This window comes from Belonocnema kinseyi, chromosome 2 (genome assembly GCF_010883055.1).
Source record: "Belonocnema kinseyi isolate 2016_QV_RU_SX_M_011 chromosome 2, B_treatae_v1, whole genome shotgun sequence".
NCBI classification, from domain to species: domain Eukaryota; kingdom Metazoa; phylum Arthropoda; class Insecta; order Hymenoptera; family Cynipidae; genus Belonocnema; species Belonocnema kinseyi.
The window spans coordinates 82,460,624-82,486,931 of NC_046658.1; the positions used below are offsets into that span (position 1 = coordinate 82,460,624).

The window sequence follows — 26,308 nt, forward strand, 5'->3', positions numbered from 1 at the left end:
CACAATAATTGATAGCCCAGAGGTCGGATTCACCGGAAAAATGTCCACGAAGCTCGTCATCCATTTCAGCCAGATCTCTAGGCTTGAGAGAAACCTTGGTGTATTTAATAAACACTTGATTTGTTTCTAATTTCAAATTATAGTGTGATGTATTTTAATTTAAATCGGTTCCAATATAGCGCGTACATTTTTTTAAAATAATTGAAATAATCTGTTTCCGAAAAATGGGTACAAGTGCGAACCAGAATTTCTCTTCTATTTTCAATTTTCCTTCTTTTTTATAGATCTTCTCATTTACCTATTCTGAGATATGGTAATATTTTCGCAAAAATTTGTCCTGCAGTTAATAGTCTAAATAATGATGCTAAAGTATGCAAAATATCTGTAAAAGCCGTTAAGCGTTTCTTTATGGTTGTGTTATTCAAATTTAAGATTACATGCGTGTAGCTAACCACCCGTTTATGTAAATTACTCTCATACAAATAGCTCTTATCCTATTTTGTTATTTAACGACCAAAATATTAAAATATTAAGCACATTAATTTGTGTATATGAAACTCAGAATACAAAAGCGTCACAGTTATAAGTCACGAAGGGCTATGAGCTCATATTTTATTAAAATTTTGAAGTTGGGCTCCCTAAATTTAAATTAGTGAGATTTCATCGTTCATTAGTGAGAATCCCTTTATTGTTTGATTTATTGATCTATTTTTCAAAGGTATATTGCAAGAATTGACATTATAAATTTTGTAGTAATTTTCTGAAATAAATTTGTCGAAAATTTTTTTTTTCGAAATCGACTAATTGTGTAACAGCATAGAAATAATTTAATGTTAAAAGATTGATCCATCAAAGATGGAAATTATTAGGAAAAGTCTTATCTAACAGTGTTTAGATTAGACTGAGCTCTTTTTCAGACTTCAGTGTGCCAGAAAATACTGGAAATAGATTAGATTTTCATGAAAATTACACAAATTGAGTGATACAAAAAACCTCTTTTTCTGGGTGGTGATTTTAAGTGCTTTTTTATTTGCCGTTTGATAAAAGTTTTCTTGGCAGCGAGTTTTCTGCAAAAAAATCAAGTTTATAGTTTATAAAACTGTAAGTATATATTTAATATGTTCATTGAGGTCATGTCATGAAGTTTTTCTGACATCATTCTTATTTCTTCCCCAGGGAGGAAAATGGTCTAATCGCTAACTGCGCATGCGTGACCTGTCTTTTTCCCAATGCTCTGAGATCATATACTTTGCGTTCACTCTAAGGGCATGCAAAATCGCACTTTTCATGCAGGTCTTGGGAAAATAATTTTATCACAGCTAGAACATTGAAATTATTTATTATCTACCTACAGTAAACAAAGGACATTTTGGAAATAAATTCAAGAAAAAAATTGACGAGTCCCTGTTGGACCTGGTATGAATAAAAAAATTATCTTTTTGTAATTTTAAAGAAAAAAAAACACCATTTTTCTCTGGATTCTTTCACATAAATTCGATTTCAGTCAATTTTTATAGATATTTTCCTATTTTTTTAATGATTTTTTTTATGTCAACCAATAAGAACATTCCTTCACTTAATGAATATTTCACTCACTGAAATAAATATTTATTTTCAACATAAATTTTATATTTTAGTTTAAATCAAACAATTTTTTGATTGAAGAACTGTTTTTTAGGACATTTTCAGCACCATCATTTTAAATTTCTCAGTCTAGTCTTGTGTATTTCTTAAAGTAATATCAGTACTAATGAAAATAATGTCTAAAACTAATCTTATACTAAGGCATATCATAAAAGAAACTGATTGACTTACGCTTTCGAATTTGTCCTTATTCTTTGAGTGTTGAGCAATGAACCTGGCATCGTCGACCGTCTTTTCGACTTCCCTGAGGAGCGGCTTTTCGAACGTTGGACTGACGTCCTCGTGAACGTAAGCAGGACTCGATGGACCAAATAAATCGTCATCGACACCAGGCAGTGGTAAAGCTGGTAGGGGTTCGTCATAAGGTCCGACGTTACTGATCGCAACGGAAGGAGGCAAACTCGGCAAACCCGGTAAACTTGGCAAACCTGGCAAACGCGGCACTTCATAATCCTCACTATATCTCTTCCCGCAGTAAGTATCATATTTATCAGTCTCTTGTACATGGAACACATCGGTGAGGATGACCTCGGGCGGTTTTCCGTCAACGTCCACCTCTTCGTCACTGTCTTCGCCGTTATCCTTTTTCGGCCTTTGGATAAGCAGAAACTTCGGCATCACCTCAATGAAAACAACGCGCACCCACCTAGACATTTTGTGTGTCACTGGAGAACGAAAATTCACATTGAGCACTGCTATCGTCACCACGACTGATAACGTCACTAACACCATTGTGAAAAGGAGGTATTTACCTAGAAGTGGAACCGTCAACGAAGTAGATGGTATGATCTCCACCAGAAGGAGGAAGAACACAGTAAGTGAGAGGAGTATAGAAATAGAAAGGGAGACTTTTTCACCACTGTCACTCGGTAAATAAAACACTAATACCGAAAGGAACGATATGCCCACACATGGTATTATGAGATTCACTGTGTAGAAAAGGGTCTTCCGACGCAGTGTAATGTGAAACATGACGTCTGGATAGGGCTCCTCGCAGCATACGTAAAACTTCTCGTTGCGCTTTGCAGGCACCCGTAAAATATCCCACTCGACGGAGATGTAGTAATCCGTCAAGTCGATCCCTACCTCTATCTCGTTCGATTCGTCTGTTTGAAGAAGATGCCTCAAATCGACCTGAACAAAAATCAGAAATCACATTACTATTTATTATCAGCATTGAAATATACATACAGAAAGTATACATGAATCGTAAGAAGTTTCTTTCCCTTGAACTTGGCGTTGTGTAGTCGAAAAGCAGCGAGCGCCATATTTTCAAAATTGAGTTAAGGACGTTATCGGGTATCATTTAACATAAATAAAGTTTGTAGACAGTAATATTTCGTACATTAGTGGTTTTTATGAAACCACTACCTGCGGCGCGACGTCAATTCTCGGAAGGAATATATCCAGGGGCGCTATATCCGAGTTTGACTGTAAATGCATTTTAAAATTGACATGTTAAATGAAATGAGAGTAAGTAAAAATTTGTCGTTTATTTCGTTTTGCAGCAATAAAGGAAGGTTGGACAAGGAAGTGCTCTCTTGTTATTAATAATGGCACGTGATTTAATAAAGTAACAATTTGTATTATTATCAATAATAGTTCTGTTTTATTCATGTTAAATTTAATTTTGTCAATAAAATCACATGAAAGTAATAAAATAAATTATTTTCTGATCTCGTAAATATAAGTAAGAATTTAATTGAATTATTATGTACAACAATTATTTGAAACCTTATTCATAATGTGATTACTCGCTCCGGCAAATAAATTGTGTTTTATGACGCTTACTTTATTTTATAAGCTCGTTCTTTACGTAAAGCCTGCTTAGCATAAATGCTAAGAAGAAAAGTAAGGTCCTTTCAAATTTCTAACAAACTTTTTCAATGTGAATTTGCCTACTTTTTGATTTATGCTACTATAAAATAGTACTTTACTAAACCTGCTAAAAACGTGATGGAAGATAATTTCTTAATATGCAATAGTTTTACGGCAAATCATAAGTGCGTTTACCTTTATTATGTAAAATCTACTGTTTGGCGCTTACTGGTTTTTTACCGCACCCAAACGGCGTGCATAAGGGTATTTTTTTAAACAAATGCATGATTACAGACATTTTTTGTAACAAAGTTATGACTTCTGGTTATATGATAAGATTTTTGAAACTTTATTCTTATTTTAACAAGAACTTGAATTAACAAAATTTATCAGTTCCTTTAAATTTATGTATCAATTTCATCTATTTAATATTTATGAATTTTAAAAATTATTGTAAATTTATAAATTTTAAAACTTTGTGATACATTTGTATATTCTAAAAAAATATTGTATATTTATAGCCTGCATTTAGTCGTGCCGAAAAATGTTGGGAGTTGAAAAAGGGGATGAACCAGTCATCTTAAAAATTCGGGAAAACTAACCAAGCTCATGGAAAATATTTGACTTTTCATGCCAAATTTCGGGACGACAAAATACTTCGATATTTACAAGTTTTAAAAATTATAATCGTCTTATAAATTAAAAAAATTATAGTAAATTACTTTGTTAAATATGTTACATTTTTAAATGTGAAAAATTTATGTGAATTTCATAAATTTTATTGATTGAAAAAATTCATGTTTAATTTATAAATGTTATCACTTTTAAAAATAGTGAGTTAATTTATAAAATGTGATGAATGTTCAATATTTATGATGCATTTACATCTAAATTTTGAAAATTTATGATAAATTAATAAGTTTATAAAATTTATGGTTGATTTATACATTTTATGAATCAAGAAAATTATGGTAAACTTATAAACTTTTGAAAATTGTGGTAAATTCATTAATTACCATAAAAATTATAACATTCTTAGAACCATTGCAAATTTTCAAAATTTTTAAATTTAAAGTATACAAATATATCCAGAATTTCAAAAACTTTCAAAATCTTGTCAGATTTATAAATTCACCATAAATTAAAAAATTTTTAGACATATTATTGTAATTTATGTAAATGTTTGGTAATTTTACCGGTATTTACAGTAATATACCATAAATACTAAAAAAATTCCACCATCTGCAACAATAATTTTCCTACAGTGTTAACAGTCGATTATCCCGAAATGTGTATTCAAAGGTTTATAATGTATTATTCTTAACATATGACGTCATCTTTTATCCTACGGAATAAAATACTTTTGTGTTATAAAGGTATTTTTAACACTCTGCCATCACAAGTGCCATTTTAGGTACTGCGAACGATACCTAAAATAGCACTTTTTATCATAGGCCGTAACATTTTTACTCAGGGTATTTAGGGTATTCAGGGTATCTAAGTTACTCAGGGTATTTTATTATCGACTTTTTAACCCACGCACGTTAGCTGACTCCGCCTCTGGACCCTCTCGGGTTTTAAGATTAGAACTCTATGCAATCTGTATTTGAGCTTATGATTGATTGCCCCTGAGGGTCACTTTTTCTATTGTAAATTGAAGTACTCGTCTTGTTTCGGCTACATCACTACTCCAACTCGTATTTCAACTTTTACACTCGACCGAAAAAGTGACAATTAGGGTCCTTCTATCACAAATAACTATTATCCCCCCCCCCCCTCCCTAAAACGCTTATTGCATGCACCTGAAGCAGGCGTATTGTAGCCGCTTCCAGACCAGCAACATTCTCACATGTGCACTCCGCCGCCGAGTTGACATGAAGCTTTACGCCCGCTATATAAAGCTTTACGCTCGTTACATATACACTGCACCACGCAAGTGAGAATATGGCGAAAATTATATTTATCCTTAAAAAAGGACATCGCTGGACTCCACAGTCTCTCTGCTGCTGAGTACAATATTTCTTCTTTGCACTTATAAATTTGTCAAAAACATCAAAGATTCTTTATCTGCTTTACGTGTTTATTTTCAAGGGGGATAAGAAAAAAAGTATCGCGTGTATTAAAAGTGTATGTCTATTTTATCTCGCGTTACTGTCGCTCTCGCTTTGCTCGGGCCGCAAGCTCACATTCGCCAAAATAGCCTTTTTTACACCCTCGATACACAACGTACTATTTTAAAAACCCAGAGTATTATTTCACACTATGTCGATTTAATGTCCTGTAGCAGTGTCTGTGATGTTTTTGTGACCTTCCAAGAAGTTTAAAGTTTTAAAATTGATCTTATTATTAAAAGTAATCAATCTTCCTCCTATTAATTGAACATTCTAAGAAAATCTCTGTTATCTTAATTTATTATTTGTTTTGCAAGCTATTTACCTTAACTTGAATTATTTTGTCAAAATTGGTCTGAGATTCTGATAGAAACAGAAAGCTTCAAATACAGATCTTGGAAAGAATCTGAATGAAAATCGTACACGGACCTATCTAAAATTTCCCTTGCAAAATTTTCAATAAAGTTTATCAACTAAAATTAATATTGGTAAAACTTATTGTTTTTAATATCTTTATTATTCGGCAACTTCCACCCCAGTTAAATCAAAAATTTTTCTGCAAATCTCTGAATTTTAACCCGATAGATCTTTACAGATAGTACCAAAATATATCTTTATATTTTAAGAATTTAAAATGATTAATTTATTAAATTATTAATTTGTTTATTCCGAAAACAAAATTTTTGGCCTAAATATTGTCATCCAACACTTTACTTTTTTAATAGATTTAAAAAAATGCTTTAGTCAGATGCTCTAACAAAACTAATTTTTAAGCAAATTAACTAACACTTCAGTAACAGATGTGTATCTTTAACAAATATAAGTACGTTATTTCACCTCAAGGTTCATTGTAGAGTAAAATTTATAAGACTCATAAGACTCTTAAATGATTTTTTCCTTAATGAACGTAATTCCTCGCGAAATAAGCTTCTTAAGAATATTAAAATTCTGCAGAAAATCTTCAATTTGCGTGGTCGGTTTACCTATAAAGTATTTAAATAATCTTCCTTTCCATTAATTACTGGGAATTCTGCTAACACTAAGAAGAAGAAAATATGCGCCAGTGATTATTTTATTTCAATTAATTTGTGAATTAAAGTATAGCTTCTAAAAATTGTCTAATTAAAAAATATATAATATTTTGATTTAAAATTTAGCATTGTGAGCATCAACCGACTTTAACCAAAAGTTTTTAAAGTTCGATGATATGTATTCTATATTCTTTTGCAATGCCATATAAGTATTTCTCATAATAAAAAATCATAGTACAAACTTTTCTTAAAAGTTCCAAACTTTCCTATTATTTTATTTATTAAAAATTTGTTTTCACAATTTTTAAATTACATATGTGAGCATTATGTAATTACAACCTGTGATGATTGCTAAATAAAAAACTTTTTTAACAACCTTTTGTGATAAAAGAATACTTCAAATATACAAAGAAGTATGTAGATTGTATAATTCTTGTTTCGGAACATAATTTCATATTAATTTTTTTACTCGCATCAAGTTTACTCTCATCACGTGTCTCGTGAGATAAAAAAGTTGAAAGCAAATTTTTAGATCTGATTTTATAAAAATTACATTAAATATTTTGTCATGATTGAAAAAACTACACGCAATATCAATAAATAATTTTAAAAAAATTGTAGCTGTTTTTTTATGAAAAACTTTTGTCTAATTATTTTTTATCTTTAATGTTGTTTTTGACAAATAAAAGAACAACTACGCGTCAAATCAAAAAGAGATTGAGAAAGAATTTGTAGATCTTTTCTGGATGCCTAATTTTCGTAATTAAAAATTTTTTTGGATCTTGGACAGTTGGAGTGCAAAATAGAAAATTTAATTTTTCATTATTTTTTGGGCAATTAAAATTGCAATTTTCCATTTCTCAAGAAAATTAAAAAAGCTGTTATGATAACCTAATACGGCTTTTATAAAGAAACGTTTTTCTGCTTTTGATTCTTGTTCATAGCGTGACAATCCTTTCACAGTTGCCATTTTAAAAATAAATTTTTATGACTCAGGGGAGCCTAAAACGTAAACATTTTTTGAAAACCGACTGAGTTTAATTTTACAAAACCATCAACTTCTTAGTAAGATGATAATGTAAAAAGAAACCTGTAATTTTAAAAATCCAAGAAATTAGTAAAATGAAATAAAAATTAATTTAAGAAAAAAGCGCTTCCAGGATTTTTGGAATGAAAAAAAAAATTATCTAAGGAGATATTTTTGCTACAAAAAAGTTTAGTAATGTTAATTTTTAATAATCTTGTGTACTAAAGGAATTTTAAGTAATTAAACTTTATTTACTATGAAAAATACGTCCATATTATATAAGATTAATACTTCGCAAAAAATTCCTTTAATATCGTTTAGGTAACAGTTGGTTGAGTGTCATCTTGTTCGACATGAATGTCTGAACTCATTAAAGATTTATCGGTGAATATCACAAAAAGGGGATTTTTAGACGTATTTCAAAACTATGTTCATATTTTTGGTTCACTCTAATATAAAATAATAATTCACGTAATATTTGAATGCTCCTTTATTGTTAGAATTACCCCTGTCTTCTCTATAATGTATATAGACATTACACCTAAATTGTAATTGTATCGTTACCATTCCGATAATTAGAATCATTCTTTCTCTTCCTTGAATATTCATTTCTGTTACATATTTCTTGACATTCAGAAATTCGAGAAAGATTTCGTAAATTTATTTTTCTCCTAGAAACAATTTACTTTGAAAACTGAAAATGCAAACCATGGGTTATATTACCTCATAACTCATTCTTTGATAGCTTCTTAGCCATTTGAAAAACAATTGGATTTCATTCGAAGCAATATCGAGGAGCGCGTGCTTGAAAAGCTGCGTTTTACAGGATTGCTCTGTTAAACGGTTGGAGATAATCTTCCACGTAGTTTAGTATTCCCGTGGGGGGGAGGGGGGGGGGGATTTCGCGTCGCTGAAAGCGGTTGGTTTGGTATCCATTTCGAAAGAGTGCCACAGCAGAATTCAGCCCCGCCTCCATAAAGCCCAAATCGTCTCCTACCTTCTTTCTCCCACCAACAAAACATTCGACCTTTTTAGCCTAAGAGATAATCGCAATCGCTTGAAAGGAGCAGAAAATTGTCGCGACTCGCTTTTGCTGTCCCGGGGTAATGGATAAATCTACCTACATTATTCGCGGTTCTTTAGTGAACTGCGAAGGACTCTCTCAAAACCTCAACGAACCCAAACGAACCAGACTCGTTCTCTCTTTCTCCACGAGACCGGTATCGATCCCCGGGCACTGGTCGCAATTGTTTTTCAAAAAAAGATATTGGATATATCTAATGGGGATCCTGGGACTGACATCGGTATCGGAATTGGGATTGAGGATAAAATTCGAGGTACAAGCCAGCAAACCTTCCTCCAACTTTTTCTCAGAAATGGCCGAGGAATCCACGGCTTCAACCGGGAAATGTCTTCGATCAAAATCGCTTGAATTATCTCAGCCATGACTTCTCCTTTTGAGATTCAGTAACTTTGAGAAAGAAACTGAGGGATCCCATGTTTTATAGGTAATTCTCTACAGACCGGACACCTACGTGTCCAAGGGATATATTATGAAAACTATTGACTGTAATGTAAAAAAACTTCGGTAAATATTTTCTTCCAGTATCTCATAACATGATCCATCAATGGTAGAAATTCATGACAGAAAGTTCCATCTGACGCTATCAAATAGGTGCCTTTTTTCCGAACCTTTCCAAAATGTGCGACCGATCCTTTCCCAAAGTTTCTGACGCAAAATGAATCTAAAATTATCATCAAAAATGCTTCTAATTTCATGTTCAATCGAGATTAAAGGAATTTGCACTAACTTAAATTTTTTAATCGAAATTCGTCAAAATTTATTACAGAAACGGAAAAATTTCGGATACGATTCTCAGAAATAAATTTTTACCATGGATAAGAAAATTTTTATTTTATTATCGAAAATCACTATAAATCAAAATCTCCAATTTTGACCCTAGTTTTATTCAAATGCCTAAAAAAATCTCCAAATTTAAGCGAAATCACGTAATTAAACCGTACCTCAAAGAGTAATCGTAAGGTTAATGATTTTCGCGAAGTCAGCAGATAAACAAAATTTTGTCGTTTGGGCGGAAAAACTCAAAAATACATCGAATTTGCAAATTTGGAGTGCTAACTTCACGATGCACAACAAATTTTTACTTTTTTCGACTGGATGTCGCAGTTTTGTGAGCTATCGAATAAAAAAGTAATTAGCACCATACTCGCATGCGGCACCTTCTCAAGCGGTAGTGACCATCTTTGATTAGCCGTGTCCTTATATTTGATATGATTAGTCGGACAGCCTAACCAGCAAATTTGTCAAAAAATCGAACTTTTAGGAAGACATGCACACTTCTAAAATTATTAAAATTTCTAAAATTATTGTAATTTGTGAAATGTGCGAAAAAATGTAATTGTCAAAATGTCTAAAATTTCCAGAATGTTCAAAACGATCGACATTTTTTTAATTTCTAAAATTATTCAAATTTCAGTAAATTTTCAAAACAGAAATAATCTGAATTTTTTAATTTATCGAAATTTTTTAAATGTCTAAGATACACAAAATGACTAAAATATCTTATATTTTTTCAAAATTTTAAATATTATTGGAATTGCTTAAGTTATCAAAATTTATAAACTGTTCGAATTTTCAAAAATTATCAAATCATCTGAAATTTTTAAATTTATAAGATTATAAAAACATCAAATTTTCAAAATTTATAAAATCACCCAAAATTCTGAAGTTTTCAAAATGTCCAAAATGTCTTCAAAATGTTTAAAATTTGAAAAATCGCTAACATTTCTGTAAATGTTTAAAACAATTTTAAGTATCAAAATTTCTAAAATTTATTACATTTTTTAAATTTTCTACGTTTCTAAAATTAACAAAATTTCTGAAATAATTAAAATTTCTCTATTTTTCCGAATTTCAAATGTTTTCAAAATTTTTTAAATTTTAACTGTTCCTAAATTTAAAAAAAATGTAATTTAAAACTTATTTAAAACTCTCAAATTTTTTAAAGTTCTGATGTTTCTAAAATTGTTCGTTATTTAAATTGACCATAGATTTTCAATATCTTAAGACTGTTACGAATTTCTTAAATTCATACAAAAATATGAAATGACCTTTTACTACTGAAAAGTGAAATTTTAGCCCCGCTTTCTCTGAATGAAAAAGCGCTGAAATCTTGCATATCTTTCGAAACTTTGATTTTTGAAAAAAAGTTTTTGTCAGGATGTCTGACTAATCATATCATATTCAAGGAAACTTAAGAATGCGCCGCTCACGAGTATCGTGCTAATGACTTTTTTTATCCGATAATTACCACAATTTTGACGTCCAAAAGTCAAAAAAGAATTTTGGAAAAAATTTTAATTTGTTGTGCAGCATGAAGTCAGAACTCCAATTTTGAAAATTCAACATGTTTTTGAGTTTTATTGTCAAAAAGACAAAATATTGTTTCCAAACTTGAGCAAATGATGACCAAACGGTTCCACTAAACTAAATTTTGATATTTCATGATTGTTGTTTATCATCATGAATGCATCATTTTTTAGTTTCCAATCATTTTAAAAATAATTTTAAATTCCTTAAGCCATTTACATTTTTTCTAAGAATTCACTTCTTATACACAGTTATATGTTCAAATACATAGGTCATGGAAGAAAAGCAGAATTTATACTTGACTAATGTGAACTTTTGTTCATGAATGTTCCACTTAGTTTTGAAAACAATTTTGCCTCGTTTCAACAATTATGAAAATTGTTTAATATGCAAACTAAAAAATTTCCATAAAAGCTATGAATCATTACCTACAAAATTTGCTTTTTAAAAATCAGTTTCAACTTTAAACTAATTAGCTTAACTTTCAACGAAAAATAATAATACTTTTTAATTAAAAAAAGTTGACTGTAATCAAGAAACACAAATTTAGGACCAAATAGTGTTTTTCTCAACAAAATACATAAGCATGAATTTCGAAGCAAATAGTTCCATTCTGAACCTAAAAAATGTAATTATGTCTCAAAATTATTTCAATTTAACAACAAAAAAATCGAACGTTCAAGAAAATAGATGAAAAAAGTTTAACCAACCAGTTGAATCTCAAAACAAGAAGATTAATTTTCAAATTGATGAAAATTAATTCTTAACCAAATATTAGATTTTTCAACTGAAAATGATCAATTTTTAATTCCAAATGGAATCGTTACATTTTCAGTAAAAATTTAATTTCTAGCCAACAAAAAATTCTTTTAAGAAAATTATAAAGTTTTACCGAAAAAAGATAAATCTTTAATGGGTCCTGGTGGTCTAGAATTGTCAAAAAATCGATTTTTTTTGATAATTCGAAAGTATAGTCTTTTAAGAATATACTATTAAATTTTTGAAAGGATATTTACAATACTTTCGTTTCTACAGGAGTTTTAGCGGGTAGAGACCGTTCTGCCGGCTACGTCAATGGATGCATTGTTCATAGCGCGACCGCTGTTCTGGTCCTTATCTGAAATATGATCTTTTGTATATATAGTATCATTTTAATGCTAACTCTATGCATGTTTTATATGTTTATTTTAAAAATGAACTTGTGTTACATTAATAGCATGGAAATTAAAGATGCATATGTGTATAACCCTTATTAGTAAGAGCGCAACGTTCATATTTTTTTTACCTGAGTTGATCAGTAAGACTTTGCGTGACCACTATGCAACATCGAACTGTTCATATAAAAAATATCTGAAAATATGGATAGAAAACAAGGGAGGAAACAGGAGGGATCTTATATGGTGCCGGAATCGCTGATGAACTGTAAGTATTTATCTTTGAAAATATTCATGCTTAAAACTTTAAACTCGATTATCTCAAAGCTACTTTTTTCGGCATGGTGTGTTATAAAAAAAAACTATTCAACCGAATCGTCTTAATTTGTTATTCACAACATCAATGGCTATCGTCCGTACTAGAATTATATTTTTATTGCAATTATTTCATATTTTTAAAATTAAAAAAGTGGGGAAAAACTCGATTTTTAGAATTTCAATTTCAAAAGCCTTTTGTCAATTTTCATTCTTTTTCTTTTTTTCTAGTACTGACGATAGCTGTACTCATACTGATTAATAATTTCGTTGCCAAAATCGCTCACACCGTTCAAGTCCAATTTTTTGGAAGGGTCGACTTCAGCACCGTTTTTAAAATTATGAAATTTTTTGTTGAAAACATTTTTTTTTACATAAAACATGTTGAATAATAACCCTGAAAAGTTTAAATATCGTTTTTCATTTTTTGTGTGCAAAAAAAAAATTCCTTAAAATACCTTGCATTTTCGAGTTCTAGGAAATCATAAATGTGAGGACAGCAAATTTTTGAAAACCTGATTTTTGTTTTTATACTATTTTAAATGGATACAAAATATTTTATTTTTATTTTATATTTCAAGTATTCAAATCGAAAATTTTTTAAGCGAAATTCATATAAATTTATGAGTTTGAATTAAAAATTTATACAACTGAACAATTTGAAATGTACCCCTTAAATTTGATAAATGATTAAAAAACTGCATCCGCTTACATTTGAATCTTTTACATAGAAATTGTTTTAAATTGCAAATTTCCAAAATTAAATTTGGATATTACACGCTTGTAGATTACAACATTTAAATAAATTGTGCAACTTTTAATTGGATTTTGATCTTTCTCCCCGATTCGCCTCTTTTAAATAACAAACTGTATCAAACTAAAAAAAAACTTGGTGTACAAAAAGAAGTATCTGTATTTAGATTGTATTTCAAAAAATGTATTAAATCTGATTATAATGGAAATTATAATTGTGATACATTCGACTTGAAAAGTAAACTTTTTTGATGTAAAAAAAACTTTCGTCGTGAGATTGTTTGCCTTTTGTGGTATCTCACGTCTATGAAAGTGTTTTATTGACATCAGAAATTTAGCATTCTTTAAATTTAGTGGAATACCAGTATCCCTTTCATAAATTCTATAGACTTCATTTTGCCAAATGAAGTAGCTTTTAAAGAAATAGAATTGGCAATTTGTAAATTGATGTTTTAGAATTATACTGAGTTAGACTATTAGAGTAATATAATAGAAGAACTGATCCATTTAGTAGTAGATTCCATCAATGGAAAATCGTCTCCTTTTATCTTTCTGTTCACTGAAACTCAATTTCGAACTAAAATCTCGATAGGAATAGCATTTTAGTTTATTACTAGCAGTCCTGAGCGCGCAAGGGCACGCGCCTATTTATCTTTTTATGAAAAATAATAAATGAAAAGCCTATCTTGTCTGTGGTATACATATTTAATAAATGTTACAAAATATTAGTATAAATTAATAGAATACACCATGGGATGAGTTCTGTATCTGAAACTGTAATTAATCTTTTATAATAGGATTTCAACCAATTATATGTTTTTTGGTAGACAATTACATTAAAGTATTTTATTCCAAATGAGCTTTTTTTTATTAAAAATTAATTTACACCTAATATTGATGAATGGCATTTATTACAATTTTGTAACTCACGTTGAAGATAATAATATTCTTTAAATAATGAACTTTGCATTTTGACACCACAATTTTTATAAATCAATTTAGCAAAATTTTCGAACGCGCATTATAATAATCAATGACCTTATAGGTAGAAAAACACATGTAATAAGCTTGTAGCCACTCTGTAAACTCTCTCCTGAAAATCTTGGTCAAGTCTCCCCAATATTAGTTCATGCGTTCAATGCCATACAAATTTTAGTAATAACTGTTTCATTATTCCGACTTATACAAAATCATTACAATACTTTATAAGGAATAAGAATTATAATATATGATTACTGTACGAATTTTGATTACAAGTGTAGATTAATCCTTACAAAGTTGGAAAAAAATTAAATTACACTGTAAGAAAAGTCTATTGAATTTTACATCTCTGGTGGATGTAAATGAAAGGACCCTCATGTATCGGAGTAACTTTACGAATCTGTTGTGATATTCCAATTTCGCCGACAATTTTACATGCGAAAATGTAAAATTAATTATATGAAATGATAAAATAAAATAAAATTTAGCAGGGCGATAGGTTTCGAACACTAGACAGCTCAAACTTCGTACAATTTCATGGAGATTGAAGGAAAGCAAGCCGGACGCGTTACCACTTACCTAAAACACATAAGATACTATGGGTAAAAAAATATCCGTAAAAAAATATGCGTTTTGAATAACCACATTTTTTCCGTTCCAATAGCAGAAAATGTAAAAGGCAAAATAGAAATAGCACGAATTCGGTCTATCTTTGTGTGAAAGCTGTCAACCAAGTTGAAAATATTTGTCAATTTCCTCGCATTAAAAATAAAAATGCTCCAAAATTGAAGTATGAAGGCATCGATAAACAACGAACACGAGAGACGCTTTTGTATTCACATATTATTCGATTAATTATTCTAAATTTTTAATTAATTATAAATGAAAAATTTTACAGTTTGCGCCATGGTAAAATTAAAGATCTTTGGTAAAATTAAAAATCTCGATGTAATTTTCAATCACAGAAAAGCGATTTTACCGAAGCATGGTATTTTGATACGCTGCGACTGAATTTTCCCTTCTGAATGTAAAGTTCGTACGAAGGAATGTGTAATTTTATTTTTATCGAGTGTGTACTATACCACTGCTATTCGAGGGTCCTTTTATTTACATCGCTAGAGGACGTAATTTCACATACTTTGATAAAATCACACAGTGAAGTGTGTGATATTTACAATGATACAATATTTAATTTTCCGAAACTTTGTAATTTTACACAAATATTTTTTTACAGTGTATTGAAGGCAAATTTCTGCAAATTGTCGAATCTCGGGCTGAATTATGTCTCTCACGTGCCCCTGGACTTTTTACATCAAAGTTTATGAAGACATCAATATTTTCTTTAAAATTAAGCTAATAATTATTATATTTTAAATAACATTGAAATTAATGAAATTTGTTTTAAAAATAACATTTTCAACAAATAAATACTTGAAAACTTATCATGTGTGAATGTGTTGTGAAAAACGTGGTTTATGGTGGTAGATCAGAATTTTGTTGAAAATTCGTCATTGTTGGTAGAAAAATAAACTTCTTAATTGAAATTTCATCTTTTTTTCGAGAATTCTATTATTTTGTTAAGAATTTCTTTTTTGGTGAAAAATTTATTTGTTTAAAAAAAAAGTCGATTATACGATTTTTGATAGAAAAATAATATTTAAAAAAAATTGGATATTTTTGTTGTTAAAAATGTAATTTTTTTAAAACCGTCTTTTTATGATAGGAAATTAATTTTCGCGGTTGAAAATTCATCTTCTTCATTGAGTGATCACTTTTTTTTTTAAATTCCTTCAGAGCTAGTCAAAAATTAATCTATGTAAAATAAAATTGGATTATATTACTTTTGGTAGAAAATTGACATTTGAAATTAAAAATTGATCTTTTTTAGTTGAAAATTCAACCATTTGTTTGAAAATGCATATATTTCGATGAAAATTCGTGTTTTTGGTAGGAAATTAGTCTTCTTGGCTGAAAATTGATCTTTGTGATTAAGAACAAAACTGTACTTTTTGTTTTATTCGTAAAAAATAACATTGAAAATAGAATATAAAATAAAAATGTGTGTAAAAACGACGAAAGTTACGAGAGAAAAAAAGATTCAACAAAACCTGTTCATAAATGTCTGTCGGAAATCGAGCGCGCAGCGCGAGTATCACGACGAAAATGTGTACTTCTAAGCCTGCAGAACTTTGAGAATCTTAATCTATACTCAAGTAGACAATTCAGAATATGAAGACTCCGAGCCTTATGAGCCGAAGACTGACGAGCCGCACGTCTAGCGCGCGACGAGATTGTGCCCGCGGAGCGGGCAGAATTTTTTATATAAAATTAATCTTCTGGGTTAGAAATTCATCTTTTTGATTTAGAATTCAACTTTTTTGTTGAAAGTTCCTTTATAGTTAGTCAAAAAATTAATTTATGTAAGATAAAATTGGATTATACCATTTTTGGCAGAGAATTTATATTTGAAGTTAAAGATTATTCGTTTTTAGTTGAAAATTCAACCATTTGTTTGAAAATACACATATTTCGACGAAAATTCATAATTTTGGTAAGAAATTAGTCTTCTTGTTTGAAAATTCTTCTTTGTAATAGAGAACAAAACTATTGAGTGGCACATTCCCTTTTTTGTTTTGTTAAAAATTAAATTATTTAACTGAAAATTTAACTATCCCACTTTTGGCGGAACACTGAAATTTCGAATTGAAAATTGATATTTTTGGGTTGAAAATTCAGTTGTTTCAAACATTGTCTTTTTTTATATGAAATTAAACTTCTTGGTTGAAAATACATCTGTTTGCTTGAGAGTTCAACTGTGTATCATCAAATGCGTCTATTTTAGTAAAATTTCAAATAATTTGTTGAAATTAAATTGTTTGTTGTAAAATATTAATTCCTTTAACTAAAAAGGAATTATTAAAAATTATATTCTTTATTAAAAATTAATTTTTTCATTTAAAAATTCGTCTTTTTGGTATAAAATTTTTTTTTTGTTAAAATCTTATCTTGTTTATTAAGGATTCAACTATTTTCTTGATTTTTGCTTGTTTGTTAAAAATTAATATCTTTAAGGTAAACTTTCATTATATCATTGTTGGTTAAAAAATAATAGTTTTTTGTAGAGAATTAATGTTATGGGTAAAAAATTAATCTGTTTTTTATTATTCTTAACACAGATGTCCAAATTTGATTTTTTTGTCTTAGATCAGAAACAAACGTCTTGCATAATTTACTATAAAACGATTTTAATCGCTGAGAGATTCTGCTAAATGATGTGTAGAACCTGCCTGATTTTAAGTGAATTCTATTTTATTTTAAATACTCTTTATTGTTCTTGCATTGAAAATTAATTTAGTTGGAAATTCTATTATTTGTTTTAAAAAAAATTTTTAATGGAAAATTAATCTTTGTCATTGAGAATTCATCTTTTTTGTTAAAACTTGTACAATTCGGTGTCAAGTTTATCTGTTTTAATTAAATTTGAAATAATCTGTACAAAATTTCATTTTTTATTGAATATTAACTTTTATAAACTAAAAACTGAATTATTCTATTTCTGTTCAGATTTTTTTATTGAAACTTCATCTTTTTAGTTAAAAATTAATCTATTTTTTATTATTCTTAACATAGATTTCCAAATTAGTTTTTTTTTCTTATGTATCAGAAAAAACGTCTTGCATAATTTACTATAAAACAATTTTAAGTGCTAAGAGATTCCGCTAAATAATATGTAGAACCTGCCTGATTTTAAATGAATTCTATCTTATTTTAAATACTTTTTATATATTGTTCTTGGATTGAACATAATTTAGTTGAAAATTTTATTATTTGGTAAAGAAGATTTTTTAAATAAAAAATTAATCTTTGTGATTGAAAATTCATCTTTTTGTTCAAACTTTTACTATTTGGTGTCAAATTAGCATGTTTTGGTTACAATTTTAAATAACCTGTAGAAAATTTCATTTTTTTATTTAATATTAACTTTTATGAACTAAAAACTGAATTATTCTATTTTTGTTTAAAATTTGATATTTTTTATTGAAACTTGATCTTTTTTAGTTAAAAATGGAATTATTTGCTTGAAAATTCCCGTGGTTTGTTGAAAATTTGTTTTTTTCATTAGAAATATAAAACTTCTCCTTTGAAACTTCATCTTTTTGGTTGAGAATTCAATTATTTTGTTGTAAGTTCCTTTATAGTTGGTCAAAAAATAATTTCTTACCGACGATTGAGTGACAATGAAAGTGCCCGTACATCCCTATAGTATGTAGCTGTTGCTGGATGTTTTCAAAATTGTGATTTTATAAAATAAAAATGGAGTATTTGGCAAAATCGTCGGCAGACAATACATCCATAAACCTGAATATAATTCATTTAATCCCACATTTTTTAACTCATATATTGTTTAAAAGCACATAAACATTGGAAGCATATAGATTTTATACAGCTGTTTTGTGGTGAAGGTGAAGTGCAAGGAGTATAATGATACTTTTCTGATATTGAGTAAAGTTAGTGTAACATTGATGTAATTTTAGTTATAAGTTAATGTTTTATTTATTATTTGTATTCAATATAAACATTAACTTTAAGTATTATTCCTGTAAAGTATGGAATATTGTTATAAAATTTCATTGCTGATATAAAATGCGGTAACAACTTATTAAGATTTTGAGGTTAACATTACATTTTGCAATTCAAGAGCGAACTGCTCGCAGTTAAAAAATTTATCAAAAAGACGTAGAATAAATACATAAGAAGATATTTTTTATTTTAATCCTGATTAATAGTTTCTGTTTTTTCACCAAAAATTTTACAAATTTGAATGAAATTGTTGTGAAAATTGCATAAAAAATTGCACTAATTTTCAATGTATTTCAAACAAGAAGTATTTTTTTTGTATGAAGAAAAATGAGTGAAAGCTTAACTTTCGAAAAGTTTTTGTACTACATTTTCGTAACTTTTCATAGTAAAAAATAATATTTTATAGATTTTTGTAGATATACGGATCATTTGCATTAAAGTGGCAAAAATTATCTAATTCTGCGACCAGCAGTTCGCTCTTGTATTCTAAAAATAATTCCTTATATCAAAAAGTTGTTATCGCATTTTACACCAGCAATGGACTTTGATAATAAAAATTATCACAAACTCCATGCTTCAAAGGAATATTACTTAATTTTTATGTTCATATTGATCAAAAATAATAACTAAAACATGAACTTGTAATTTAAAATATACTAACCCTAACGATAGAAATTTTAAAGTGTATGCTAAAGATTCTCAAGGCTCCGAGAAGCTCTGAGAAATTCTCCGCAGGCACTCAGGTAGATATATTCAATTGTCCAGATAGCTCATTGAAATGCTTTGAAGGCTTAAAAATGTCCTTTCTGAAATTGAAATAAAAATACGATAGTAAATAATAAGCAGAGATGCTTCAATTAAAATAATAATTCGATCATAAATAACAAGCAGAGGCCCTGTATTGCTGCGGTACGGGTGGCAAGGTGGTGGTAAAAGAGGAGCGTTGATTTGTATTATCGACTTCGAATTTTGATTCGATTATTATTCCCAACAGTGATCCAAAAATACTTGCGCATGCTTGAACTGTGTGGCGCTGATTGGCTCTAGTTCGCGTACGTATTTAAAAATCAATCACAGACGCGCACCTTAGCCAATGAACGTCACTAAAATCCAAGCAAGCGCAGATCAAGGCAGTTCCGTTGGGATCACTTCTTCAAGAAAACACGTGTAACGTTCCATTACTGTCTAACTCACGGATGCCTGTGTCCAAAGATATTTTTGCTCTGTCGCACGCATGTAGCTATCAAAGAACGAGCAATGGTGACAATTTTTTCGATATTTTCCAATGCTGTCTAACCCACTGACGCCTCGTGTCGCACGCATATAGCAATGAAATCGAGTATTGTGAGAATCGAAATCGACAATATCGTTCAGAGATGTTCTATTAAGAGAAAAAGGATAGACTTGCAATTATGATTCACGCCCGAAAAGTTTCTTGTTTGTAGTGAAATACTTGATATAAATATTTTAGGGTGTTCTCTAAAAAGTAATCACATTTATCGTAGATATTTTCCTAGTTAAACAAAATTTATAAGTCATTAATTTTCAAATGTTGAGACTTTTAAAACATTAGAATTTTTTACCTTTAATGGGTATAAGTTATTCAGCTACAAAATAAAACCATTAAGACATCAAAACCATTCTGAATGGACTATACTTTTTTTTTAATTAAGCGTTTTGTATTAGTTTTCTTTTCTCAAAAGTAGGAATAGGTTATTTTCTTTAAGTACCTTGGGTTTCAGAAAAGTAGACATATGATTATTTATTCGTGAAAATGAAGTAAGCATGAGTAATTCTATCAGAACTATAGTGAAAAGAAATTTTTTAAATTGATACTAAAAGTGTCATTATAACATGTCATTTTTAAACCTTAAGGTATCAAAAGAAGGAAAAAAACCTTAGATCTATGTTTAGTGGAAAATTAAAAAAAAACATGAATAAAAAATTTTTTAGGTATTTTATTCTATTACTTAAGACCTCGTCAAATAGCGTCTCAATAACAAAACTTTTCTCCATAAACTGCAATTAAATTCTAATAAGACTATTAAGTTTTTCAAGTTTCAGAAAGTTGATAAATAACAAGTAGACACTAATGTAAAATAAAACATGGAAAAATGGGCAGCTGGGGCACTTGTATCTTCAGTAGTCACTTGTTTTCCATTTCTTTTGCAAATAATTCATTAAAGAGTAAATGAAGAACATGTGACATCTGACAAAAGTAAGCTATAATTGCACCTAAGGAATTTAAAAATTAGGAAAACTAAAAACAAGATTTTTGAAATTAAGCTCATTAAGTCAAACAACGTTAGTTTCAAGGCCTTGAAATATTAAACTATTTTAGACTTGCGCATTCAAAACTATAATTTTAAATCGAAATTATAAAAATTACAAAGATGAGACAATGTCTATATCATATAAGATTAAGTTACGTCCAAAGTAATAAGATAGATTTTGTTTACTAAAAAATTAGATTTCTCTAAAAAAAATGTGATGATATTTTTACGAATCAGAATTGACGAATTTTAAATATTGCAAACCTTCAAAGTTTTATCACTTTAAAGTCAATTTTCAATCATGCAAGCCGGTGGATGACAAGCTCAGGATTAGCTTGCCTATGAAATATGTTTTTTTATGTGCGAAATAAGGAAAAAATTGTATTTTTAATTAACATAGCGACATATTTTTATTTCAATCCTTGATCTTTCAAATATTTGTGATTTTAAGGTTTTTTTATATTTAGTTTATCGAGTTTTTTGCATTTTTTCAAAATTCACAACAAAATTTTTAAAAATGATAAAAAGTGTTAACGTTATATTGGATTTCCGAAAAAAAGAAAAAAGAATGTTATCTTTTTTTCTAAAATCAAAATAACGTTGCCATTGTTTACTATTTGAAAAAATGTTTGTGGATTTTTAAAGAGTGTAACAAGCTGAATGAATTGAAACGAGGAAAACCTTCGTATCGCAAACAATAAAAAAATGTCAAGTTTTTTAAAAGTGAAATGTGCACAAAACTCATTGCATCTTTGAATTTTTGCAATATTCATAAAAAATTTTAAAAATCTCATTACGTCAATTTAAAAAAATACATGTGCCCTTATTTTCAACGTGCAAAAACATATTTCATAGGCAGACTAATGCTGAACGTGTCATCCGCCGCCTGCATTATTTGCAATGGATTCGATCTAAAAACGTTGAAAATTACATGGTCTATTATTGGAAACTTTCGAAATTAATGATTTTTAAACTTGTTGTATTAATAATTGCACAATTACAATGTTCCCTAAAAATAATTCTTAAACTAGGATTTTAAAACTAAGTCGTTGAGCATAAATTATTTTCAAATTGTGCAGCATGCTTTTTAAAACGGACTCATTTTAAGTTGATGTGTAAAATGATTAACTTTATCAAATGTCCAGTTGATGAGCGATAAATGTTCCATTAATCGTGATGGTCACTTGTTATAATTTAAATATATTTTTGAAAATATGTTAAATGCATAATTTTATGATAAGACCTACTTATTTTTACCATTTTATAGTGTCAAATTACATTTTAATAATTTTAAACTAGATAAAATGAAAGGATTACCGGGAACTTTACCGTATTCATATAAACTGTCACATTGACATGCCAGAGAAAGTCTCGAGAAAAAAGTGGATCAATAAATTAGAAGATTATTATTATTAATTTAAAGACGAAACTCTTCCACAGGAAATTAAATGATAGAATTATGATTAATTCAATTTAATCTTTGTTCTTTACCATTAGTTATTTGGATTTGATTTTAAATTCGACTTATCAGAACTGACATAAAATTATAAATGTATATTTTATTATTTCACCAAGAAGATGAACACACAAGGTAAAGCTACTGTTTAGAAATTTCCCATTTTTATAACATATAATGGAACATAAATGCAAAAGATTACCGTGACGTGAATACTTCTACCACACTATAAAATAAGAATTCACATTATTGCCAAATTTTATAACATGTAATGGAACATAAATTGGAAAAGATTATCCTGACGTGGTTTACCCTCTTTGGAAAAGAAGTTGTAGGTGCTACGCTATAAAATAAGAATTCACATCATTGCGTTATCGCCCGCGAAACGTTCACTGCTTCCTGAAAGACTTTGGGGTGCGTCACCATGGAGAGCCCAGAATTTATGGTGGTCGGTTTGTCCAAAAAATCAATAACAAGATCCTGCTATCAACTTTGAGTCGTGTCTAATGACTTTTTTCTGGCATCACCATTAACTTTAATTCTTACTTTCCCATTCTCCACACAATGCAGAAAATGATATATAGTTCCATCAAATTTGTTCACATTACACATTTTTTTATTTAGGGCTACAGAAATAAGATATCTCCAAAACAAACGTTATAGAAGACGATAGATTTTTTTTTTAAATTACGTTCGAAAGATTTTTCTTTTTTAGTTTAACGTCCAGAAGTTGGCAATTTTCATGGAACTTTAAAAATTTCATAATTAAACCAAATTTTTTATTTAACAAATTCCTTTTATTTAAGTGAATCACACTTTTTAAATTCTAAATTTTGCTAATTTTATATTTTAAACTATAAATCAATTTTTAAAAATTTTTCAAGTAAAAATAAAATTTTAAAATATTGAAAATCGAAGATTCAATATTAAAGAAAACTTTAAAAAATTGAAAAACCTAATTTTTTAATTGTATAATAAACAAAATGAACTCTGTGATTTAAATTGGAAATTTGAAGTACGACAAGCTGTTTTTTTTAATTTTTGTATGTTTAAATTGAAAATTGTTTCATTTTAAAGAATGGGATGAGTTTTTCAAAATTTCTATTTAAAAAAAAATATTAACATTTTTATATAATTTACAGTAAGATACTTTTCTTTAATATCTTTTATCTCTTTATCTATTATTTTTTCAGCTACTTCTTTTTTAATTGTCATTGAGCGATTCTTTATGATATTGGCGGTAAACAAATTTGATTGATAAATTTAAAAATTTCTACTATTTTGTTTCTTCAATCATTATTCTATCAAATGAAATTATTTCTGCACAAGTACTAAACAGTTTTTCGCATAAAAAATTAACACTATTCAATGCATTTTTTTTTATGCAAAACAATAATAATTCAATGCAATTAGAAGAACTTTAGTCCTAGTAGTTATTTTATTTCTGACATTATTGTTTGGAATAAATCTTAATCAAAATTTAAACATTTGTTGAATACTGTACTAATGTAACTAAAATTAATTCAAAACGTATATGGTAATACTTTTCTATGAAGAATGTGTGTTTTTAGGTTGAATTAGGGCTAAGTTCTGAACTTTTTTATACTAAATATTCATAAAAATAATTACTGTTTCAATTCTGCTTTAATATAACAAAGAAACATGCATATAGTATTTGTCAATATTTTTGTAAGAATAATAGATTCTGTTCAGTGATCCATGAAAAGCATCCACTCCACGTTGAGCCATGCAAACTTAAAAAATTTTCTATGATAATAACTTTTCAAAAATTGAAAATTTTTAAAAATCGCCTTTAAACTATTATTTAGTACCTAAACACTACAAATCACAAAAAATAGGAAAAATCAATTATTTTAGTTTTGCCTTTGACATGCGATGTTCCAAATCTATATTTTGGTACAAGGGAAGCCAGTATTTTCCAACTCATATAAATCTATTATAAAAATATTATTTTCTTTAATTTTATTGAATTTTGGTCTACTCAAGCTGTTTTTTTCTTAAATAAGATAACAATACCCCTTAAAATTGAGACCGCGTTTTTACCATATTTTATTTTTTAGCGTCATCCACGATAATACCATTTTGAACCAATTTTCAGGTTCTTTAAGACAATTTTGTGTTATTTTTACCATTTTTAACTTCTTTGGGCCAATTTCGGTTAGTGAGAAAAACACATTTATAAACTTAAAACTTATTATTATTCCGTTTTTAGGTTACCCTCAATCCTCTTGTGAATTGCGCCTATTTGTTTGCGAGATTTAATTCTTCAGCTCTTAAAACCTTTATCAGATTCTATAAGATATTTTTTTTTTAAATAAAAATTGATAAAAATTCTAAGAAAACGTTTTTATTTCACACTAAATTTTGAAAAAGTAATGTGAAATTTTTGAAAATGTAACTTATACAGAAGAATAAAGCTTGTGAAATTGTCATTCACAGAAATCGTATTGTGGGATAAAAGTGTGCCCGACTTCAATGGTACGGCTCTTTGAAAAGAATAAATCTTCAGGTTAGGACAGGCGTATTTTCACACCACAAACGAAGCCAAAGGTGTGAAAACCCCATTAGGGGAAAAATAAAAGAAAATAGGAAAAAATTAATCTACTCCACACAATGACTACATTTGATTACCTTGGTTTCTCTATTTTTTATTTCTTTAAACTTTGGATTTGTGCGAGGCATTTTTTCTTCTAAAAATCTGAAAATTAAAAAAAGAAAATAGCTACTCTTCAAGTTGTTCATTTAACGATCTGAAATTTAAGGAGATCAAATTTTAAACTCTCACTTCTGAAAGTAGTATTTTAGAACGTCTTTAACTTTGAATTACTGATCTTCTATGAAGCTCATAAACTTTAGCAGCCCATGATAAAACCGTCTTAATTTTCCAGTTGCTAAAGCTTGAACACCTCTACTTTAACTATCTTCAAGATTGGATCAATGAAAATTTTAAAATATCTAAGACTTAAGCTTAATATTCAATGCTTTCAATTATACATTTTATTACGTGTTAATATTATAAAAGTAGAATTCACTAGTTCACTTATATTTGTGTCTATAGCTAATGATTATCTATTGTAGATAATAAATAATTATTAACTTATAGTAGTCATTTCTATAAAAAGTAATTAACTTAATGTAATTATTTTATATGGCATGATACGCGTTAATATAAAATAATCAAAATTGATCAGTGTACCTGTATTTTGCTTATAATTAATGATTTTGTATTGTAGTGCAGTCTTCCCTATTTAAACTATTCATAACAGTTTAAAATCAAATTATTAATCCTTATTCTAAATAATAGTTAATAATGGTCACTATTTTTTCGTAATAATTATTAAAGAGTGATCGGTTACGTTCCATATAAATTTACCATACTGCTGCACTTAATTTCAAAACAAAATTTTAGGTTGTTAAGAAATTTGCGTTCAGTTTGAAAAATTTCATCTAAAATTGTCAACATCGTGGCAATCAGCCTAGATTTTATCACTGTCCCGAATAAAAATGCTTCGAATTGAGTTCGACTTCGTTATGTCTTGAGTTAGTCTCCAAGACGTCTATATCTGGCTGCGTCTCAAAACTGAGTCGAGACATAGGCCTTTGTCTTACTTTTATGGCCACGACAGGAAAAACGGAGTTTAATTGTCTTAAGCCGAGCCTGTTCTTGGATAAGACGACGCTTACTTGACTCAAGAGGAGCCTTGTCTTGGCTGAGATTATCGAACCTTTTTTGGCTCATAAATAAGATTAAA

General features: G+C 28.7%; 1 protein-coding gene across 1 annotated transcript in view; it reads right to left on the reverse strand.

Moving 5' to 3' along the window:
- Nucleotides 1–26,308, reverse strand: part of LOC117167479 (acetylcholine receptor subunit alpha-like 1) — a 201,352-nt gene that overhangs the window by 42,193 nt on the left and 132,851 nt on the right. Inside the window, exon 4 of the mRNA XM_033352452.1 lies at nucleotides 1,816–2,778. Within this exon, the coding sequence (XP_033208343.1) occupies nucleotides 1,816–2,778 (963 nt within the window). The remainder of the gene's footprint in view (nucleotides 1–1,815; nucleotides 2,779–26,308) is intronic.